This window comes from Rhinatrema bivittatum, chromosome 3, assembly GCF_901001135.1.
Source record: "Rhinatrema bivittatum chromosome 3, aRhiBiv1.1, whole genome shotgun sequence".
Classification (NCBI taxonomy): Eukaryota; Metazoa; Chordata; class Amphibia; order Gymnophiona; family Rhinatrematidae; genus Rhinatrema; species Rhinatrema bivittatum.
Window position 1 is genome coordinate 436574302 of NC_042617.1, and position 23340 is coordinate 436597641.

General features: G+C 45.0%; 1 protein-coding gene across 7 annotated transcripts in view; it reads left to right on the plus strand.

Annotated features, from left to right (window-relative positions):
- Window positions 1–23340, plus strand: part of DCDC2C (doublecortin domain containing 2C) — a 376475-nt gene that overhangs the window by 101832 nt on the left and 251303 nt on the right. For 6 of the 7 annotated variants that reach the window (XM_029595812.1, XM_029595815.1, XM_029595808.1 and 3 more), the window contains exon 4: window positions 18779–18910. The exons of the other annotated variant lie outside the window; for it this stretch is intronic. In XM_029595812.1, the coding sequence (XP_029451672.1) occupies window positions 18779–18910 (132 nt within the window). The remainder of the gene's footprint in view (window positions 1–18778; window positions 18911–23340) is intronic. 7 annotated transcript variants of the gene reach the window in all.

Genomic DNA, 23340 nt, shown 5'->3' on the forward strand with positions numbered 1-23340 from the left:
GCTTCCATTCGGCCTAGCATCTGCACCACGAGTCTTTACAAAATGCCTTGTCATGGTTGCCGCCTTCCTCAGGACTCAAGGTGTTCACGTCTACCCCTATCTGGACGACTGGTTAATCAGGGCTCTGACTCAGCAATCCGCTTTGTCATCCCTACATCTCACCTTAAACACTCTATTTTCACTCTGATTTCTCGTCAACTGCAACAAATCCTCCTTAGTCCCATCTCAAACCTTATCGTTCATTGGGGCAGATGTGGACACCTTACAGGCAAAGGCTTTCCTGCCTCAACAACGAGCCCTCTCTCTAGTGTCTCTGGCGCATCAGCTGCAGTCTCAACGCTAGACGACTGCTCATCGTTTTCTCATCCTTCTAGGACACATGGCGTCCTCAGTTCAGGTCACACCAATGTCCCCTGGCCATGAGAGTCATGCAGTGGACTCTAAGGTCGCAATGGACACAGTCCCTTCAGCCCCTGTTGACCATTGTCCATGTCACAGACTCGCTCAGTCTGTCTCTTGCCTGGTGGACAAATCACATCAATCTTCTACAGGGCTTACCCTTTCAAGCGACAAACCCTCAAATAATTCTCACCATCGATGCTTCCAGCTTCGGGTGGGGAGCCCACGTGGCTGGTCTCCAGAGGAAGCCAAACACCAAATAAATTTCCTGGAGTTATGAGCAATTCGATACGCTGTCAGAGTATTTCAGGATTGCCTGTCCAATCATGTCATCCTGATTCAGACAGACAACCAGGTGGCCATGTGGTACATCAACAAGCAGGGAGGAACAGGATCCTACCTTCTGTGTTAGGAAGCTGCTCAGATATGGGCGGAGGCCCTCTCCCACTCAATGTACTTCAGGGCCACCTACTTGCCGGGAGTGGACAATGTGTTGGCAGACAAGTTGAGTCGCACCTTCCAACCGCACGAGTGGTCTCTAAACACCTCAGTAGCGAACTCCATCTTCCAAGAAAGGGGTTATCCTCAAATAGACCTCTTTGCGTCACCCCAGAATCGCTAAGTAGACCATTTCTGCTCGCTCACTCGCAGCCAACATTATCCACCAAGAGACGCGTTCTCCCTATCGTGGTCAACCGCTCTCCTATATGCATTCCCTCCACTTCCACTTCTCTTGAAGACTCTCGAAGTTACGTCAGGATAAGGGAACCATGATCCTGATAGCACCCCACTGGCCCCGCCAAGTGTGGTTTCCAATTCTTCAGGATCTTTCCATTCGTAGGCACATTCCTCTGGGAACAGACCCGCTTCTAATCACTCAAAACGGATGCCTTCGCCACCCCAATCTTCAGGCCCTGTCCCTGACAGCATGGATGTTGAAAGGTTAATCCTTCAGCCGCTTAACCTTTCTGATCCAGTCTCCCGTGTCTTGATTGCTTCACGGAAGCCTTCCACGAGAAAATCGTATTCCTACAATTGGAACAGGTTCACGTCATGGTGCTCTTCTCAGGCCCTTGATCCTTTTACCTGTCCAATCCCGAAGTTTCTAGACTACCTCTGGCACCTGTCAGTCTGGTCTTAAAACTTCCTCCATTAGAATGCATGTCAGTGCGGTAGCCGCCTTCCATAAAGGTATCGGGGATGTCCCTATCTCAGTACAACCCCTTGTCACACGATTTCTGAAAGGCTTGCTTCACCTCAAGCCTCTATTGTGTTCTCCGGCCCCTTCTTAGGACCTCAACCTGATATTTTTGTGTTTAGAAGAATTTCACCTTCAATACTGTATCTCTTCCTTGGGTTTTTGCGGCCTACATGCATTACTTTCTATATTTATAGCATTAAATCTTAGCTGCCAGTTTCTAGACCATTCCTCAACATTCCCTAGATCCCGCTTCATGTTTTCCACACCTTCCTGGCTGTCTACCTTGTTGCAGATTTTGGTGTCATTGGCAAAAAGATAAACCTTTCCTGACAATACTTCCTCAGTGTTGCTCACAAAAATGTTGAAGAACTGGTCCCAGGACTGATCTCTAATGCTCCCCTTCTCAGAGTAAATGCCATTTACCACTGCCCTTTATTGCCTCTCACTCAGCCAGTTTCTAACCCAATCAGTCACTGTTACATGCATAAGTCAATATATTTTAAAATATATGCACATAAAATCTATAGGTGTTACAGGAACAGTTTTAAATTGGTTCTCATCATTCCTCTCAGATCGCCCCCAACAAGTTAACTACAATCATCCCTCATCCACTCCCTACATTATTCATTCCGGTGTCCCCCAAGGTGGTTCTTTATCCCCTATTCTGTTCAATATATATCTCTTGCCACTTTGCAACATCTTATCCTCACTCAATCTTCAATTCAAAATCTATGCAGATGATATTCAGTTCTATGTTCCATATAAAACATCTTGGTCAGTAACATTATCTTTGGTTTCCCTCTATCTATCTACCATAAACTCTTGGTTTTCTCATAATCGGTTAAAACTAAACTCTTCAAAAACTGAAATTATGCATTTATCGTCTATTTCAGATACTTCAATAGGCCCACCATCACACCTGTCAATAAACAATACTACTATACCCATAACACGTCAAGCTACAAACCTAGGTATACTTATAAACTCAGATTTTTCTATGAAGCAACATATCTCCTCACTTACCAAAAAATCATTCTACAAACTACGGCTCCTAAAACATCTTCGACCACTACTCTTTTATCGTGACTATCGAACTATTCTTCAATCCCTAGTTTTCTCCGGTCTCGATTATTGTAATGCTCTCTACCTAGGGCTACCAGATTCTTCACTATACCCCCTTCAACTAATTCAAAACAGTGCAGCTCGAATTTTAACAAGAACACCTTTACATCATCATATCACTCCCATCCTTCAATCTTTACATTGGCTCCCCATAAAATTCAGGATAAAATATAAAATTCTTTCCACTATTCATAGCCTAATTCATAACCCAACTTCCACCTGGCTCTGCTCATTACTACGGATTTACAAACCAACAAGACACTTAAGATCACTTACCCAAAATCTTTTAGACATTCCCTCACCAAAACAAGCTAGATTAGACGTCACCAGAAAGAGAGCTTTCTCGGTAGCTGGCCCCATCCTTTGGAACTCACTCCCAAATCCTCTCCGATCTATATCAAATCCATCTCATTTCAAAAAATCACTCAAAACACATTTGTTCCAACTCGCATTTCAAACATCCACTCAAGAACAAGTTTAATGCTCACTCATTTTCATTTCCACATCCATCAGATTCATCTCACCCCTTCCCCTTTTACCATTTCCCTATTCCCCTCTTATTAGCTACACTTCCATTTTTCATACCCCTCCCCCTTCCCTACCTTCCCCTGATAAGTAGTCCAAGGCAACATATTTTATTATTTTGTTTTTGAGTAATTAATTTGATTTATCTTTAAGCTAAATTTTAGCTATTAACTAATTTTTGTATATTTTAACTTATTTTAATTTGATTTTCTTTGAATAATTTTATTTTAATCATGTAAACCGTTTTGACAAAAACTCATTTTATAAAACGGTATATAAATTTTTTTAAATAAATAAAATAAATAAATAAATAAAATAATGGAAATTACCAGTTTGCCCAGTTCTTAAGTCATCAAGACTTTCCTGCTTCAGCATGAACCCCCAGTTCACCCAGACCTCCCACCTAGCCAATAAACACTTCTAATATCAATTACACAAGATAATTAGAAGATATAAAGTTATGTAAATAAGTTGCTAAATGCATGTGCTTAAGTGTCTTTTAAAATAGCAACTTATGCGCATAACTATTGGCTCTGCCTTGGAACACCCCTAGACCACCCCTTTCTTCTGCATGAAATGTAAAAGCAAGTTTGCTTACCGTTAAGTGTTTTCCATAGATAGCAGGCTGAATTAGCCATGATCAGGCGGCACTGAACAGAACGCTCTCTCCAAGCTAATAGAGCTTTGAGCTTCACTGATAATGCGCAGGATTTGCCTCAGATTCTCCTCAGCCTGTTTCAAAAGTAGTTGTTGGTGTGGTATAGCTGAGTAACTTCTTAGGCTGGAGACATAATCCACACTGACTCCAACCTGCTTTCTTAAAGATTCCACTTTATTACAATGTCAGCATTCACAATATGCCAACTGCTTACCTCCAGCAGTATATTCAAAGCATTCACTTCAGGATAGAGATATTTCAGGAGCTTCTCCTGGAGATGTAGGGCCTATCTGCTCCCAGCTGGGCCCACATTCTTATCCCTGCTCATTAGGTTCCCGCCTACAGAGCACTTGATCTCTCCGGCAGTTAAGGTGGACCAGCGTACAGGGTAGTTGTAGGGCCAATCCTTTACATACCCTCCACCTCAGCTCGAACCTGTTGGGACGAGCGTCTCAACTCATGCTTGATCCCATCCAGGGAAGAGACTTCATTCCCCAATATACTCCTTTTGGCCTCTTGCCAGCTAAACTTTGGGTGTGGGCTCTAGGGTTATGCTCTCCACCTCTCATTAGGGTTACCCTTAACCAGCCCCCAGTTACCATAGACACTCACTGTGCCCTAGGCCCAGTGTCCACCCATAATATTTCATATGAGTCCATCTGGTTTTTTGAGTTCCATTCCTCTTCTGTTAGGACTCACTTGTTTCACTTGGGTGTTCTAGTTGTGGGTTCTTTCCCACTCACTCTAAAACTTGCATTCCTTCATTTTTCATGGTGACAGGCATTATCTCTTTTCCAACTTTTTCAAGGCATCTTCTGACTCCTTTGCACAGTCTTCACCTGCAGCACCTCCCTCTTGCCATTCTACAGTATCTCCGTTTGGCCTCTCTGCAGAACCTCCATCTGACTCATCCATGCTGCCTTCCTCAGGCCAGTCTGTTCTGCCTCCTTCCAGGCAGTATGTAAAGCACTATCATGAGCTTTCTTGCATGCAAGCTCCAGTCACTACAGGTTTATTCACCTGGCTTCCATTCTTTTCTTATGTTCAGCTGTGCTTGTCCTTGCAACTCAGGCTTTTCTTATGTCACCTGTTCCAACAGTGTGGTAACTGGTTCCATTCCAGGTTTTCCTGTCACACTGTCCACAGGCTCCTCTCTGGCTGCAGCACATTTTCTGCTATTGTCTTCCTCTAAACATTTGTTCCTTTGGAGAGCAAAGCAGCATTCAGGTGCAGTGGGCCCTTCCCTGGCCTTAGTGCAGGAGGGCTAGTAGTTAGGAATGCTTGCTTCCTGTTCTTTCAAGACAAGCCCAGGCAGTCTGGCACTTATGGCATACTCTTAGAGCTGCCTCTATCCTTCCAGGAGGCTTTGAATCACAGCTTATATTCCTTGCTCAGTCATGCTTGGCTTACTTGTGCTCTGGTGCAGTGCAAATCATTGCAACAAACTGTTCCTTTTTTTCTCTGAGGAAAAGACAAACCCCCCCTGCTTATCTAGCAATAGCTCACTTTATTTCCTTGTCTAGTCAGGTAGAGCTTCTCCCCTTACCAGCAATACCACTTTTTAAAAACTACTTTTTGGTTCACGCCTGAGGACAGCTCTCTTCATTATGAAAAACATTTTTTCAATTGTTTGGCCTCTGTACTCTCCTTGAACCAATTTTGTTTTAACCTTCTCAGTGCTCTGTGCACAGTTAGCAGCACTGCTTCTGTCCCCAACTGCTTCTTTGGGCAGGCAACACACAACAAAATTTGATTTTTCTTCCTCTAATTTCTTTTCTTCTCCTGGAGGCTTGGGTTTCTGTCTGTGCAGTTGCATAGTAAAGAAATCCCCCAAACTGACACCATATTTATGTATTTATTTTATTTATAGGATAGCTGAGTAACTTAGAATGGAGACCTAATCCACACTGAATCCAGCCTAATTAAAGATTCTACTTTTTTACATATCAGAATTCCCAATATGCCAAATGCTTACCTCCAGCAGTATACTCACAGCATTCACTTCAGGGCAGAGATATTTCAGGAGCTGCCTTCTCCTGGAGACCTAGGGTCTGTCTGTTCCCAATTGGGCCCACATTCTTATCACTGCTCAGCAGGGTCCTGCCCAGAGAGCTCTCCCACTCCAGGGCCGGTGCTGGGATTTTTGCTGCCCTGTGCAAACAATTAATGTGCTGCCCTTCCCCCTTCCTTGTTGTTTTTTTTTTTTTAAACACAGAATACCCACCTCAGTTAAACATGCAGAACACACTCACCCTCACCAAATACTGAATAAAGGGACTATAAAGTATAAACGGAAACATATTGCCAGAAAGTGAACTGGAAACTGCAACAAGCCAGAATCTGTATGTAATGCAGCAATGGAGAAACAAATATCAGGCCTCATAAATCATTCATCAAATAAAATCAAGGAATTTAAATCAATCATATTTGTAAAACCATATTTATAAAAGGAATATTTCCAATGAGCTAAGGAACAGAATAACATGCGATAATTAAGAGAGTACATTTATTTTTGTTTGGAAAATTTTAAAGAATATTTCAAAATGGCATACACTAACACTCAATTTAAAACTAATAAGGGTGGAAAACTCACTGCTGTCTATACCTGAAAACTTTTTATTTCCAGTCATCCTGAGTATGGCATGGATTAGTGGGGCAGCACAAACATTCTCCATACTCACCCAGGTAGGTTCCCATTTACACATACACACAATCAGCTTCCCATTTATATATACACACACACCCCTCAGGCCGGTTACTATTCACATACGCCCACCCCAGGCTGGTTCCTGCTTACACACACGCGCACGCACACACCCGGCAGGTTTCCATTCACCCACACTGTCACAATTGGCGACTCAGGGGATGCCCCCATGAGCTGCCGCACTCACACCAGTCTCTGCAAGGCTTTTGTCTGTGGTGGGAACGCCATCAGTGAATGCCCACTGCAGAGAGCAGCGTGCGGTGTTCGGATGCTGTTGTCCTCTGGGTCCTCTCTTTATGCATACACGTTTGCGTGCAGCGTACACCAAGACTTAAGGGCTCATATTGGGAAAAGTCCCCATAGCGCCCTTTGATGTTGGCAGCTCCCACTATGTAAGGCTCTGCAGGACCTTGCAACAGCGCCTCAACAATGGGTCTCCTGCATTCACAGAATGTGCTGCTCCTGTGTTCTTGGTTTCTTTGTTCCTGGTTCCTGTCTTGCCTTCTCCAGCCTTGCCTTGTCCTTCCCTACTGCCTTCTGCTTGTCTTGTCCAGCCTCATCCCCTTTACCTTGTCTTGTCCAGTGTCTTCATGCGTCTTCATCCATTCCGGACTGACCTGGTATTAACCTCCTTGCTTTGGAACTGACCACCCTTATCTGCCCCCTGGACTTGACCTCTTGCTTGGACCTGACCACATGTTTGCCTGCCTGGTCCTGACCATGTTTGTCCTCTGCCTTTCCTGACCCCTGGCTTATCTCCTGTCCTCAGCGTTCTCTTGGACTCTTGTTCTCTGCACCACCCTAGGAACATGTCTAAGTCCTGCTGGCCACCAGATCCCAAGGGCTGAATCTGCGGGGGAGGCGGTTGGTGTAAGTGAAGCTCCAGAATGTCCCGCTAAAGGGCACATTTGTTAGCTGCTGGCGTTGGCCTTGTAGATTCGCTACACCAATTACTCTGCAGCACAAAGGGCTCACTAAAATACAAGTTACTTTATAAACACATGCCTTGGGCAGGTTCCCATTCTCACACACATACCATCAGGAGCCATTCTGCTGCTACTCCATGTGTACCGGCTCTTGAACTAATCAGGTCTTGTGGGGCTAGCACTTCCTCTATGTTGATCTCATGAATTGTGAGATCAGCTTAGAATATGTGCTATCTGCACTTGTTTTGGATAGCGCATGCCGGGACTGAGAAGGAGCTCCCTCTTTGTTCTTCAGCCACCAGTGGGATGGGTCTCACAGGAGGCCTAGCAGCCCTCTTCCTCTTCTCAGCCACCAGTGGACCATCTCTTTTTCCACTGCCTTCCAGTGTACAATTGAACGGTGTGCAAACCTGGTAGCGGTGAGCCTGTCTCTCTCTCTGTGGTCCACACAGGTTACAGAGGGATTGTAGGGCCACTCCTTTACAAGGAGGATTCTCTGCATTCCAGGGGGGAGGCCAGGCATTTATAGATAATTCATTCTGCTATCTATGGAAAACACAAAGTAAGCAAACTTGCTTTTTTTCTTCAATAAGAAGGGCTGAATTAGCCATAATCTGTGGAGAGTCCCAAGCTGAGAACTGCAGCATAGATTTTATTGATAAGCAACCTAGACTACACTATGGAGAGCAGACTCTTTACGTATGAAGTGGTATAACACTGTCCTATGCACTGTCTGTGGAAGCCATCTAGGCAGTCGAGGAAAATGAACATATGCACCAATGACCAGGTAGCTGCTTTATATAGATCTTCAATTGGAACCTGCCTGAGTTGTGCAGTGGAGGAAGCAGTTGCTTGTACCTGGTGAGCTCTGACTGGATTAGTGAGAATCAAGTTCAGCTGCTGCATAGTAGTGTTGAATGCAACTGGTAATCCAATTGGAAAGTGTTCTCTTGGCTAAGCTGTGCCTAGCCTGTTGGGGTCATATGAAATGAAGAGTTGTGGTGATTTTTCTGTGGGATTGTGTACAAGTTTGAGGTAAACCAGAGCTCTTTTGCTAACGAACAATGCAACATATTTTCACCTTAATGTACATGAGGCTTTGGATAGAAAGTTGGGAGACCTATTGGTTTTTTTTTTTTTTTAGGTGAAATGCAGAAACCATGTTTGATAAAAATTTGGGATGTGTTCTGAGTACCATTTTATCATGGAAGAATTGCGTTTAAGGTGGTTAATGAACCAGAGCTTTCAATTTGCTAACTCTTTGAGTAGAAGCGACTGCTACGATAAAAAATTTTTTTTTCAGGTTAAGTATTTCAGAGATGCAGTCTCTAAGGGTTCAAATGGAACTTGCATTAGACATGTGAGAACTATGTTGATTTCCCAAGGGACCAGCAGTTTCTGATCTGGAGGGTGCAGGTGTAGTAGACCTTTCATGAATCTTGAGACTAAAGGATGCATGGAAATTGGTGTTCCATTTTCTGTAGAATGATAAGCTGCAATAGTGCAGAGATGTATGTGCACAGATGAAATTGCAAGTCCAGATTGGGAAAGGAGGTGTAGATACGACAGGATATGACTGGGTTCGCAGTTGAATGGGTCCAGGTTGTGTAAACCACACCAGTCTGAGTAACATTTCCACTTAAAGGAGTAACTGTACCTCGTTGGTGGTTTTCTGGTTGAGAGGCGTGCATTCTGAATTGGATTGGGAAGAAACCATTGTGTTAGGACTGAACGCTCAACATCCAAGCCGTCCAATTGAGACTGGAAGAGTTGGGTGCAAAAATGAGCCACTTTTCTGGGATTGGAGGGCAGGGTTGCCTCCTATATGAATGGGAGGTCTAATGGAGAGTTGAACTAAATAGACATACCATGGTTGCATGAGCCATGCTGGTATGGTTAAGATTAACATGTCTTGGTCTTGCATGAGTGTCTGTATGGTATTGGAAGAAAAGCATATATGAGTCTATATGGATATATATATATATATATATATGGATCTATATTCAGGTAACAACCAGCAAGGACTGAATTACATAGTCTGGTTAAACAGATAAGCATGGGTGTAGCTTGCTTTTATTGTGGTGGTTAATACCCCTAACTAATTAAGCTATTTCACTTAGATGCAGTTCCAACACTGCTCTCTACATTAATGGTGAGGGTGGAAGGGAAATAGAATAAAAAAGGTTACTAAGAGCCAAGAGAAATAGATAAGTATGTGAGAGAAAAAAGTGCGAAAGCTAGCTGGAGACTGGATGAACCGTTTGGTCTTCTTCTGCCGTCGTTTCTATGTTTCTATGAGTCCTGTGTTCCAGGGAATCAGTAAGGTGTCTGGAACTTCATGTAAAGTGCTGGGTCAAATGGAACAGATCTGAGTTGGTTTTTGGTTTTGTTCAGTTGCAAAGAGATCGATCATAGGGTAATCCCACAGCCTGAAGAGGTGATCGGCTAATAGCTTGAGTCAAGGACCATTTGTGTGGGTGGAATACTCTGCTGAACCTGTCTGCCATAGTGTTCTGTATTCCTGGTAAATATGTGGCTTGAAGTGTGGCTTTGTTCTGTATTGCCTACTGCCATATGTGCAGGGCTTCTTGGCATAGGACCATGATCAGTTTCTTCGTGTTTGTTAATATAGAACATTGCTTCTTGATTGTCCACCTGGATCATTGTCCTTTCCTCGGAGGATGTGCTTAAATGCTCGTAGGGCATTACACATTGCTCTGAGTTCCAGCAAACTGATTTGGAGATGTCGTCCTTGAATAGACCAAACTCCTTGTATTTTGTAATGGCCAGTATGGACTCCCAAGCCCACGGTGGAGGCATTTATGACTAGTATCACTTAATATGGTACTGATTGAAGGGGTGCGCCCTCTTGTAGCATTGCTGGTTGTAACTACTACCTTATTTCTTTCCTTATCTCGGGACAGAGTATTATCTTGGGATGAAGTGGTTGAAGGAGTTGTTTCCTCTGAGTCCTCAATCCCCATTGTAGGTGATTCATGTGCAAGTGTTAATGGGATGGCGTAAATGGCCATGCCATTCTATGCAGATTACCCCTTGTCTACCTCCTTGGTGATACTAGGTCATGTATTCACTGTCCCTTCACTTTTAGCAAGTGTGATGTCCCTTCGGGAATCACCACTATATGGCCCTGTTTCTTAATCCTTTTTGAGCTTGGATGAGGAGATAGGTAGTAGAGGGAGGATGCACCATTCTTGGATCAGCATCTCCATAGAGATTTTTGGAATGGCTAGCTTCTTGTTGGTATAAAAGCAGACTGCATCATAGCTAGGTGTGGCATTTTTGATTAACAAAGGTGAAAGAGTGTTTATTTCTGAATTGGTTTGTTGTTCTCTTCTGGTGTACTAGGTCTCACTGCTTGGAGAACCCCACACTGAGTAGAAAAGGGGCAAGTGCTGTATTGATATTAGATTCAGAGGTGGTTTGAGGAATTTTTGGACTTGTTTAGAGATTTTTTTCTGAGAGAACCCTGGTACCCTGGCTTAGAGGATTTTTGGAGATTCCCTGGGTAGGTTAGATCAAGAGGTGGGGTAGATTCTGCTGCTCTTCATCTCAAACAGTGTAGATGAATCAGGGTAACTCGCTGCAGGAGAGTTTTTTTGTTTTTTTGTGTGTTGTTTTTTTTATTTGCCATTTTTGTAAAGATTTTGCTTTGTTTTTGGCGGGAAGTGTGCTGTCTCTCTTCCTGCCCTGAAGTGGGGACAACCAAGAGAGCTGCCCTGCTCCCTGAACCCTGCGCAAGAAAGACCTTGCATGTCCTCTGAAGAAAGAGAACTGTGAATAAGACCATGTCTTGCAGTTGGAGGCCCTCATCTGGTGTCTTCACCATGATGAGAAGAGGTATAAGTGGGAGATTGTACAGAGACTGAAACTTAGTAATTTTCGTCCATCAATATTTTTGAAAGGGGATTTTTCTACCCAACGTAATATACATCTGCCCATCTGGGAAGCCTTGTTTTTCAAAGCCCTGGAAGGTGAGTGTTTTCCCTGTCCCCACTACTGAGAGACATTTGCTTAGATATAAATTTGAAGAATTGTGATTTCAAGCCAATTTTGCCAAGATCTGATATGTAAAGTGCCCGTTCTACAGTAAAGACTTATTTTGGACCCTCAACTCGAGCCTCCAGAGTATTTTGTTGGCACTCATATCCTTTACTAAAGAAAGTGGACAGATATCTCCTCAGGACCATGTTATCAAGAGCCCCCTCCCAACACCTTGGGCCTTGGAGGATTGATTGATTCCGAACCCTACCTCCAGGCCTGTGGTACCTGAGAAAAGGTAAAGAAGTGGCCCTGGGACCCTGTGTGCTCCTGATTTCTAAGTTTCAAAACCGGAACAGGGGTTATACAAGTAAGATTCCTCTGTGTTTATTGCCTAAATTTTGAATTCCGTTAACTTTTCAGATTCCACTCTTTCCCTGAAAATTTTTTTTCTGATTTTTGAGTTCTACCCATTTGGAGTGTTTTATCATAACCCCTAGTTCTACAGCTTTCCACTGAAAAAGGTTTACTACTTGTGCTTTTATTAATAATGGCTTTCCAGTATTTAAATATGTCATATCCTCTTGTCTCTCCTGTCCTCTAGGATATGCATATTTATATCCTTGAGTCTCATCTTATTTGTCTTTTGGTGCAGAACTTTTAAATAAGTGTAGACAATAATAAATTTAGAGCTACATATTCAGCAGGGCACTGAGCAGGAAAGCTACCCAGTTAACTTTACCTGGATATTTAGCGGAACGTAACCGGGAAAGCGTTCCACTGAATATACCTAGATACAGTTACCCTGGCAGCTTTAGGACAGCAGTTTCCCCAACCAGACTTATCTGGCTTAAGTTAATCTGGGTAGTGCTGAGTATCTGTGCTTCCTGGATAACTTTTAGCCATGCCCCTGGAATGATATGCACCCAGCCTCTTCTTTTATCCATGATAATGATTTACCTGGGTGAAACTTCAGAGTGGGAATTTGAAATCTCTGGGTATGTCCGGATAACTCCATAAGTTTCTCAGACACGCTGTATGAATATTGACATACATTGCACTAGTGGCAATGAACTTTTGAATTTGGACAATAGTATAGATAAAGAAAATTATTCCTTACCTGCTAATTTTCGTTCCTGTAATACCATGGATCATTCCAGACGGTAGGTTATGTTCCATGTCCAGCAGATGGAGTCAGAACACAAAATTCCCAGGGGAGGAACCATATAACCACGCCTCCCCTGTAACAGCTCTCAGTAACTAGACTAACAAAGCCCAAAAGAGAGAGACTAAAAACAAAACAGAGGGATCAAGTAATCAAAGAAGGAATTGAAATAACCGCTGTGTAAAAGAACAGCAACTAAATTCTGAACAGTGAACTTGCGAACAGCAGTGCGTGAACAAAAAAGACGCGCAGTATTCGAAATACAGAGTAAAAGATTGTTAAGACAGGTAGGCAGGGATGTCCCACAAGCAAACCCCCAAACCAAGGGAGGGTGTCTGGAAGGATCCATGGTATTACAGGAACGAAAATTAGCAGGTAAGGAATAATTTTCGTTTCCCTGTACATACCAGGATCATTCCAGACGGTGGGATGTACCAAAGCTTTCCCATCACGGGTGGGCCGCAGACAGCCCTGCTCGTATTACCTTGTCGCCAAGCTGACCGCCTGACGGAGCACAGACGTCCAGGCGATAATGTCTCGCAAAAGTATGGATCGACTTCCAGGTGGCCGCCCTACAAATCTCCTGAGTGGAGACGGAGGAGCTCTCCGCCCAAGATGTCGCCTGGGCTCGAAGAGAATGAGCCTTGACAACCAGCGGAGGGGACTTACCTACGCCAAGGTACGCTGCTATGATCGCTCCCTTCAACCACCTCGTTATAGATTGTTTGGAGGCCATGCAACCCTTCCGGGGTCCGGACCAGATGATAAACAGATGATCGGAGAGCCGAAAATCATTAGTCACCTCCAGATAGCGTATCAGAGAACGCCGTACATCCAGTCTACGCAAGTCTCCAGACTCAGAAGAGGCAAAAGATGGTAATTCCACCGATTGGTTGAGGTGGAATGCCGAAACCACTTTAGAGAGAAAAGAAGGAACCGTCCTCAGCGAAACCCCTTCAGGCGTGAAACGCAGGTATGGTTCACGACAGGGTAGGGCCTGCAGCTCAGAAATACGTCTTGCTGAACTGATTGCCACGAGAAAAATGGTCTTGAGAGTGACGTCCTTGATGGTAGCCGAGCTTAGAGGTTCGAACGGCGAACCACAGAGGACTCTGAGCACCAGATTCAGATTCCACGACGGACAAGGTGGGCGAATCGGAGGCTTCAAGTGTTTCACTCCTTTAAGGAAACGGCAGACGTCCGGATGCGAGGACAGAAACTCCTTATTTCCACTGCGAAGAAAAGCCCCCAGGGCCGCCACCTGAACCCGAAGAGAATTGTAAGCAAGACCCAAATCCAAACCTGCCTGTAAGAAGGAAAGGACTTGTGGCACTGAGGCCTGCATGGGAAGAATGTCATTCGCTCCACACCAATCCTCAAAGACCTTCCAGACTCGGACATAGGTAACAGAGGTGGACATCTTACATGCTTTCAGTAGCATTGAAATGACCGGCTCCGGATAACCGCGCCTCCTCAACTGACACCTCTCAAAAGCCAGGCCGCAAGACAGAAGCGATCTGCCTCCTTGAAAAATATTGGTCCCTGGCGTAGAAGACGTGGCAGTTGACAGAGACGAAGGGGACCCTCTACCGTCAAATTGCGCAGATCCGCGAACCACGGTCGTCGGGGCCACTCTGGCGCCACAAGGATCACCGGCCCTTGGTGTGCCTCTATCCTGCGGATGACCTTGCCCACGAGGGGCCACGGTGGGAAAACATATAGGAGACAGTGGTGCGGCCAGGGCAGGACCAGCGCGTCCATGTGCTTGGCGCCGCGCTCCCGCCTGCGGGTGAAGAAGCGGGCGGAGTTTGCATTTCCGGCGGTTGCCATTAAGTCTACGTGCGGTGTCCCCCATCGCCGTACTATTATCCGCATCGCCTGCTGCGAGAGCTCCCACTCTCTGGGATCCAAGTTTTTGTCGGCTGAGATAGTCCGACTGTACGTTGTCCACTCCTGCTATATGCGAGGCCGCTAGTCGTTGGAGGTGAAGCTCTGCCCACTCCATCAATTTATCGGTTTCCAGAGAGACCAACAGACTTCTCGTGCCTCCCTGGCGATTGATGTACGCCACTGTAGTCGCATTGTCCCATAGCACTCTGACTGCTTGATGGCATACTATGGGGAAGAATCCCTGTAACGCCAGACGGACCGCCCTGGTCTCCAAGCGGTTGATGGGCCACTTCGACTGTTCCTCCGTCCATCGACCCTAGATTGAGCTGTCCCGACAGACCGCTCCCCAGCCTGTGAGGCTGGCATCCGTGGTGATAATCACCCAATCCGGGTCCTCCAGCGACACCCCCTGAGCTAGGTGCCGCGGTTCCAGCCACCAATGGAGACTGATGAAGGTTCCTCTCAGAATCGGAAGGATTGCCTCAAAATCTCTCGACACCGGCTGCCACCGGGAGAGTAGGGATCTCTGCAGAGGCCTCAGATGAGCAAATGCCCAAGGAACCAGATCGATGGTCGAGGCCATGGTCCCCAGTACTTGCAGGTAGTCCCAGGCAGTGGGCGTCTCGAGCGCCATAAATCCTTGAATCTGCTGACGGAGAGAATGAACTCTGTCCGGATGCAGAAAAACCCTGGCATTCTTGGTGTCGAAGTGAGCTCCCAGAAAATCCAACGACTGAGACGGGACCAGGCTGCTCTCGGTGAAGTTGACAATCCATCCCAGAGATTGGAGAAGTTGTACCACTCTGTCGATTGCGAGGATACACTGCGCTCGTGACATTGCACGGATGAGCCAATCGTCTAGGTAAGGATGCACAAGGATGCCTTCCTTGCGCAAGGTTGCCGCCACTACCACCATGATCTTTGTGAAAACCCATGGAGCTGTGGCCAGGCCAAAGGGAAGAGCGCGAAATTGGAAGTGTTGACCCAAAATTTTGAAGCGTAGGTAACGCTGATGAGCGTGACAAATTGGTATGTGGAGATACACCTCCGTGAGATCCAACGAAGCCAAGAATTCTCCTGGATGAACTGCCGCTAACACTGAACGGAGTGTCTCCATGTGGAAACGAGGAACTCTGAGGGACCGGTTGACTTGCTTGAGGTCCAGGATAGGACGAAAAGTACCTTCCTTCTTGGGAACCACAAAGTAGATTGAATAATGCCCCCAGCCCAGTTCGGCGGCTGGCACCGGCACTATGGCCCCCAATTGAAGGAGGCGAACGAGGGTCTGCCGCACTGCTTCCTGTTTGATTAAGGACCCGCAAGGGGAAAACAGGAACCGGTCCCGAGGAGCGCAAACAAAATCCAAAGCGTAACCGCGTCTTAGAATATCCAGAACCCATTGATCCGACGTGATTTGGATCCACTCTTCGTAGAAGAGAGCAAGGCGACTCCCCAGTCGAGGGACCACCTCGCGGGTCCATCTGGCATCATTGGGTAGATTTAGAGGATGTACCAGCACCCTGCGCTTCCTTACCCTGGCGGCGCCCATGAAAGGGCCGGTTCTAGGAGTGCGAACGAGAAGAGGGAGCCCGAGGTGGCTGTTGCCTCTGAGGACGCGCTCTCCGCTGGTTACGATAACGGTTTCTGGAGTAATTATATGATCTTGATGAATGAGGTCTATCTTCGGGCAACTTGTGCACCGCATTCTCATTAAGGGACTTGATGATCTGATCCAAGACTTCACCAAAAAGATACCTACCCGTAAAAGGAAGGGACCCCAAACGTGTCTTGGAAGAGGCATCAGCCGACCAATTGTGAAGCCAAAGGAGCCGACATGCTGAGACCGCCGCCACCATGGTTCGGGCTAGGACCCTTAAAAGATCATATAAAGCATGCGCTCCATAGGCAACCACGGCTTCCAGTCTGTCTGCCTGGTGAGCCTCAGCGTCTGGTAAGGACTGGGAGGTGAGAAGCTGCTGCACCCACCGAAGACCCGCTCGCTGAGCGAGGGAACTGCAGATAGCCGCCCGCATCCCTAAGGACGAGACCTCAAAGATATGCTCGAGGTAAACCTCCAGCTTCCGATCCTGCATATCCTTCAACGCCGTCCCTCCAGTGACAGGAATAGTGGTATACTTTGTGACCACTGATACCGCAGAATCTACGGCGGGAACTTTGAGAATTTCCAAAAAATCGGCCGGCAGAGGATACAATTTTTCCATGGCTCTACCGACCCTAAGGTTGGCCTCTGGGGAATCCCATTCCCGAGTGATCAACTGTGCAAGATCTTGTGATGAGTGGGAAAAGACTTGGCTAGAGGCCGCAGTCCTGCTAGGAGGGGGGTCCCCCTTCTTGAGAGCCGGGTCAGGCCCCACAGGTTCCGGAGGGGGGATCAATATCCATTTCCTGGAGGATGTAGGGAATGAGGTAATCTAACTCCACCACTTGGAAGATGCGGAGGACCCTAGGGTCGTCGCCCTCCACCTGGGCCGCCAAGGTGGGGTCGTCCACATCAGGGTCCTGGGATTGTCCTTCCCCCGACAAAGTCTGTATTATCGATGGTGTCCCTGTAGGACCACGAGATGTCCCCACTCCCCCGCCTACTAAAGGGGGGTGAGCCTGAGGGAGGTTCCCACCCAGGAGGGGGGTGGGACATGGTATCTTGGGGGGAGAGGGTCCCCAGGTCCCGAAGGTCATGTCTCTGCTCTGAAGAAAAGCCCTGTGCATCAGGACTATGAATTCAGGAGAAAAGGCCTGGCATCCTGAGGGGTCACCCCCGGGGGATTCCCTCTTCTGCCTACCAGGATTAGACTCGGAGTAAGAGTCCAAAACGGGCCTAGAAGTGGGGAACGGATTATCCATGTCCTCCTCAGAAAGCGCGGCATCAGAATCTTGCAACAAAATGGCTGCCGTTCCCGCGTTGAGGGGGAGCGGGGCCTGGCGCTTCCTTCCCCCGCTGGCTGCAGCTCGAACGTCCTTGTTAGTAGCTGGCGCACATTCCCCCTCGGGGAAACAGCCTGAGCACAGACCCTCTTCAGGAAATAATCTGGCCCTGTCTGAGCCCTCACAAGGCGCCGCGGACTGCATCGCCGCAGGGAGAGGGGGGGGGAGGCTCTACATGAGGTTCGCGCCTCAAATGAGCGCCGACCTGGCAACGGACACCTGCCGCGGTCCCCCACCGACCTGAAGAAGAACTGACGGGGAATTAACCTCCCGACAGCAGGCGGCCCCGGGGAATGGTGCTTCGCGGGGCCGCAGGTCGGGACGTCGGTCGCTCCCCAAAAGGGAGGGGGGAAAACCTGGGTCAGGAGGGAGAGGCCGGCGCTACCGACTTTCACCTCAGAGAGCCGAACAGAGTCCAAAAAATTGCAGTCTTCTGCTGAAAAAGAAGATGAAACAAAAATACACTTACCCCAACTGAGTCCTCAGTGAGGAAAATAAGAAAAGAAAGAGAGAAAACAGGCAACAGCCTGTCAGCAAGTCACCAGGCTAGAGAGCGATGCACCAGCGGAGAGCTCTCCCCCTGCTGTAAGAGGAGCCTTAGCAAAGTGACCTAAACTGTAAATTTAAAACTTCTATTTTTTTTTTTTAAACTTGATCCCCCTGAGGAGGTAGCCCTAAGCTAACAAGCTGGCGACCACAAGTCCCCTGCTCACATCTGCTGGAGTCAGAACGTTACTGAGAGCTGTTACAGGGGAGGCGTGGTTATATGGTTCCTCCCCTGGGAATTTTGTGTTCTGACTCCATCTGCTGGACATGGAACATAACCCACCATCTGGAATGATCCTGGTATGTACAGGGAATAGTTGATTCTATTTCTTCTTTTAAAAAAAACCTGTTATTTCCTTTGGGAATTATAAGAGCAATTTTGGGCAAAGTGGAGAGAAAATAATGTAATTTTCTATTGCCATGTTCTTTTGATGATCTCCACAATGGCCCTGTTTTACAGTCTATTTGCACATGCTGAAAAATTTTAGAAAGTTGACAGTCTTTCTGGTGCAAGTTGTGTGGCAAAATTTTAAGAAATTATTTAAAAACTGTGGTTTATATCTTATGCTGCAGTAAGTTGTTACTAATGACAGTGGTTTCTATGTATTTACATTACTTAAATCTTAAAAATGTTACTATCTTTCATGGCTCATATTTAGTATATAGGAGACTGATGTACTTCTCTTTTCTCCTTTGGTAGTGTGCTCAGAAATGGAGATTTACTACAGTCACCTCTGAGAATTGTTTTACCCAAGTATGGTTTTAAAGATTGGAACTCTATTCGCACAGTGATATCAGAGAAAACCCGTCTTATTTCAGGGCCTGTGCAAAGGTGAGCAAAGATAGTGCAGTACTTTATCAAAAGCAGATACAAAAGGAAAATTCAGAGATCTGTATATATTCAAAATATTTTCAGCTATCTGCTCCTTGGCTGACCAGTTTGTTTGTAGTTAATTTCTAAAATTTGAGTAGTTGTTTCTGATTGACATCAGTCTTTGTGCTTCATCATCAGGTCCCTTACAGATCAGATGTTTAATTTTATTATGTATGTATTTTGTCAATCACTGATTGTAGATTAATTTTTTGTTCCACTTGTCATCGTGAGCAGATGTCTTAGAACTACAGCTCTTAATGTATGTGCCTGTAATCAGATATTTCCATGCCATTGTCTGGAGAATTAGTTTGCTAGTAGTAAAAGAGTTTTGACAGAGTGAATTGAAGTCTACTGTGCTTTATGTCTTGGAGGGGTGCAAAGCACATTTTAGTACCACTGGGACAGCCAGTAGACAAGGAGAGGTTGATGTGAATGTTCAGATGGAAGATATATAATACTACATCAGGATTCCCCATATTAACATACTTTAAAGTGGGTTGGTTTTTTTTTTTAATTAGAGATTTTGTAAGCAACCATTTTCTAGGAAGTTACCAGCCTCAATAGGCCCTGCTTATGGAGCTTTTGTGATCTGGCCCCCTGAAGCAGGTGCATGTAGGCACTGAAACATTGACAATGTCGAGGTTTCTATAACTGAAGGCACTCTGTCTTTGAGCTTGTGATAACAGCTAAGAGATGGCAGATAAGTAAAACAAAATGTTTTTATACTCTTTGAGCTTCTCTGTTTCAGAGGATGTTAGATTAAAGGTGGGATTAATACAAAACCCAGAAACAGTAGAGAGGTAAAAATTGTACTGATAAAATATATAAATACAATTTTTTAAAGCAGTTTTTGTAGTTGTGTGGGGGGGGGGGGTAAGCAAATGAGGTGATACAGGTTGCAGGCCATTGTAGGCAAGGACTTGTGGGTTAAGAGTTTGAGGCACATAAAAATCTGATACCATTCCCCCCCCCCCCAAATTTTTTTCTCTAAAGGAATAATTTGCATTTTTTGGAATAGGTAGCACCTGTGTGTTTTTTGTCTTTTGCATAATATCAGGTGGATAGCTCTTTTTTTTGGTTTGAGTTCATTCTTATTTAGGATTGTCAACTGGCTCTAGATTTTCAGGACAGGTTGATCCAGTCCTGCTTTTACTCACCTGCATGCAGGTACTATAGTTTTGCTTTTCTTAGGGAATGCAATAGGGAAATCAGAATAAATCCCATCTTGCAATGGGGTAAAACCAGGACTGGATCAACTTGTCCTGAAAATCTGGAGCCAGATGGCAATCCTATTCTCATTACATCCAGAAATACTACTTTGAATTTAGATGCAAGCACCATTCCTATATAAACATTTAGTTCTTGACTTCCATGCACCCAGATTTAATTTAAATTTTATTCCAGATATTTTAGTATCAGTAATCAACAAACACCAAAATGTTTGAGATTTTTGTAGTTGAATCCTCAGAGTAAACTGTAAAGTAATGTTGGAATAAATATCTGATCTTACCAGTTGCATGCAGACGACCTGTAAATGATGTGAATCCTGCACATAATTTTTACGCATTCTGAGAAGGGTAATTTTTAGATAGGCCAATTTACCCAGGTAAATGGCTTTGAATATTGTGTTCTTAATGTCATGACTTCAAAATTTTGCTTTAAAATTTTTTTATATTTTTTAAACTTTATCAATGGTATGCATATCAATATAATTTGAAGCACCATAAGATCATGAGATGGTAAATGCCACATTTCTCAGCTAACTTTTTAGAATTTGTTCTGCGAATGAATTCATGAGCTTGAGGAATATGTAATAAAACATAAACTAGAAGCAATCAAGATGGCATTGGTGGAGAACGGCCCTAAGTGGTTTGAGCTCCTAAGTGTCCTGGTTGATGGCTTCTTAAAATGCTACACTTCTTAAAAATTCTGCTAGGATTATGTAAACTTATGATCACAACTGTATACATTGGCAGAGTCTTGTAGAGAAATGTAGTGTTGGCTGTTCTCTGGATAAATTATGGTTTCCAGTGTTAATAGTCTGGTACCCTTCACAAGCATTAAATGTACAAGAAATTAAAAAAAATTAAATATAAATGTCATATATAGATCAAGAGTCTTTTTGTAATGAGTAGGGATGTGCAGGAGAAAAAAATGTTTTTGGTTTATTTTTTTGGGGGGGGGGAGGGGGGGTGGATTTTTCCAAAAATTTCAGTTTGTGGATTAATCTTTTCATTTGTGAGAAAAAAACAAATCAAACAATTGAAACCCACCCTCTCAAAATGGGGGGGAAAAAAGCAAAAACGAGGCCTCCTGCCCACCTACCTGACAAAATGCCGGGGCCAGGATCCACCCAGCCCCACATACTTGGTCCAGTGGGGATCTGCCAGCATCAGCTTAGGCCCAGGCCGAAGCCTCAGCCTTGCGTAGGCCGAGGGAGCAGTAGGTCGCTGTGTCCTTGGACTATGCAAGACCGAGGCTTCGGCCTGACCCAGAGGCTGGATCCAGATGCCAGGGCGTTGGCCCAGACCTAGGCCCGATGTCCCGGCCCGGATCCAGGCAGGACGCCATGACCCAACCCAGAGGCCGTGTCCTGACGCTGGGGCCTCGGCCCAGGGTCAGGCCCAGGCCTTGAATCCTCTTTATCCTCTTCATTCTTCAACATTGCCATACATCAAAATGACACTGTCTGCTGGGGTGAATGTGCTGGAGTTCATTAACTCCAGTGTTAACCCAGCAGACAGTGTCATCTGACTTTCAAGTGCAGAAGAACAAAGAGGATGAAGAGGAGGCTCTGAGACCTGGGCCTAACCCTGGCCTGAAGCCCAGATGTCGGGATCTGGCCTCCTGGCTGAGGCCTCTGCATTGGGCCTGGGTTGGGCCCCTGAGTTGAGACTCTGCATCAAGCCTGGTTCTGGGCCTACACCCTGGCATAGGGACCTGGCCTTAGTTGAATACCGATGGATAAGGTAAGCTTTTTTTTTTTTGTTTTTTGTTTTTTTGGTGTCTTGGCTGAGGCCCCAGAGTTGCGCTTAGTCCTGGGCCACGACCTCTGCTTTGGGCCTCTGTCTATGCCCTAGGCAACGCCTCTATCATGCCCGCATCACTAGTTTATAAAGAAACAAACTTAAAAGATTAATTCCATTCGGGGGAGGCCCCCATTTGTTTCAGGGCCTTCAGAATGAAACAAATTAGCCTTAATGTCGTGTGTTTCAGGTTTTTATTTATTTATTTTCTATTTATTAATTTTACAGACTTCCAAGCATCAAACTTAAATTGAAATGCATATCAACCAGAAATACATTTGACATTAGTAATTATAAATCTTATAATTGCACATCATTCAACTAAGAAAATTTAATAATATTATTTATATTTAAACATGATTCATGCATTAGCCTCAAAACTGGACTCAAGTTACCATCTCAGAATATATCAAATTTGATATTATATCGAATAAACGACCATACAAAGGGGCACAGGTTGTCGCTTATAGGATCTCTAATTAAAGCTTCACAGAGTTACTGGGCTAGATGTTGGGATCTTACTAGGTATACTCTCGTTTTTTTACTTGCCAGAAAATAAATTAGTTGGGACGGCTGGTAAAATACATATGAAATACCTTGGGATTTAATTAAACATTTACATGGATGTTTTAAATAAAATTGTAATTCCAGTTGTATAGCTTGTGACCTCAGCAGTAAAAAACTGCTGCCTTCGTTTTTGTGTCTGTATAGACGGATCTGGACCGTACATTTCAAAAATATCTCATGTTTATGCAAAAAATATCTTTTAAAGATCCATTCTCTATCTGCTTCAAAAAACATTACCACAAGTGTTGATGTCTCCACTATTTCTTCTTCTGTATGTTCCAATACAGCAGAATTGTCAATCTTAGATGTTTGCCTTGGTAAGAAAATCTGAAAGTAATTTTGATCTAATTGTGACCTCTTTTTTTGGAGGTATATAAGCCCTAGATATTATAGACAATACCTCTTCTTTAAGATGCAAAACTTCTGTCATGTTTCTCCTCCAAAGATCTTTTAGGGGCACATAAGTTAGCTTAGGAAAATTTATCTTAAATTCCCTGTACGTACCAGGATCAGTCCAGACAGCTGGGTTATGCCTCCCCTCCAGCAGATGGAGTCCGAGAGAAAACTGAAAGCACCCCCTAGATATACTGGTGTGCCACCTGCGATCCTTCAGTATATTCTCTGACTCCAGCAGATTGAGAGGCATAACCTGCGGTCCTGGCCTGGTCAGTTTGTTGGTACTGGGAAAAAAAAAAAAAAAACAGGGGAATTTTTAATAGAGGGTCAAGATAATCTGGTTTCTTTCTTCTCTCTGTCCTGTCTGTTCGTGTTGCTGTTTGTTTGTGCGCTGCGCGG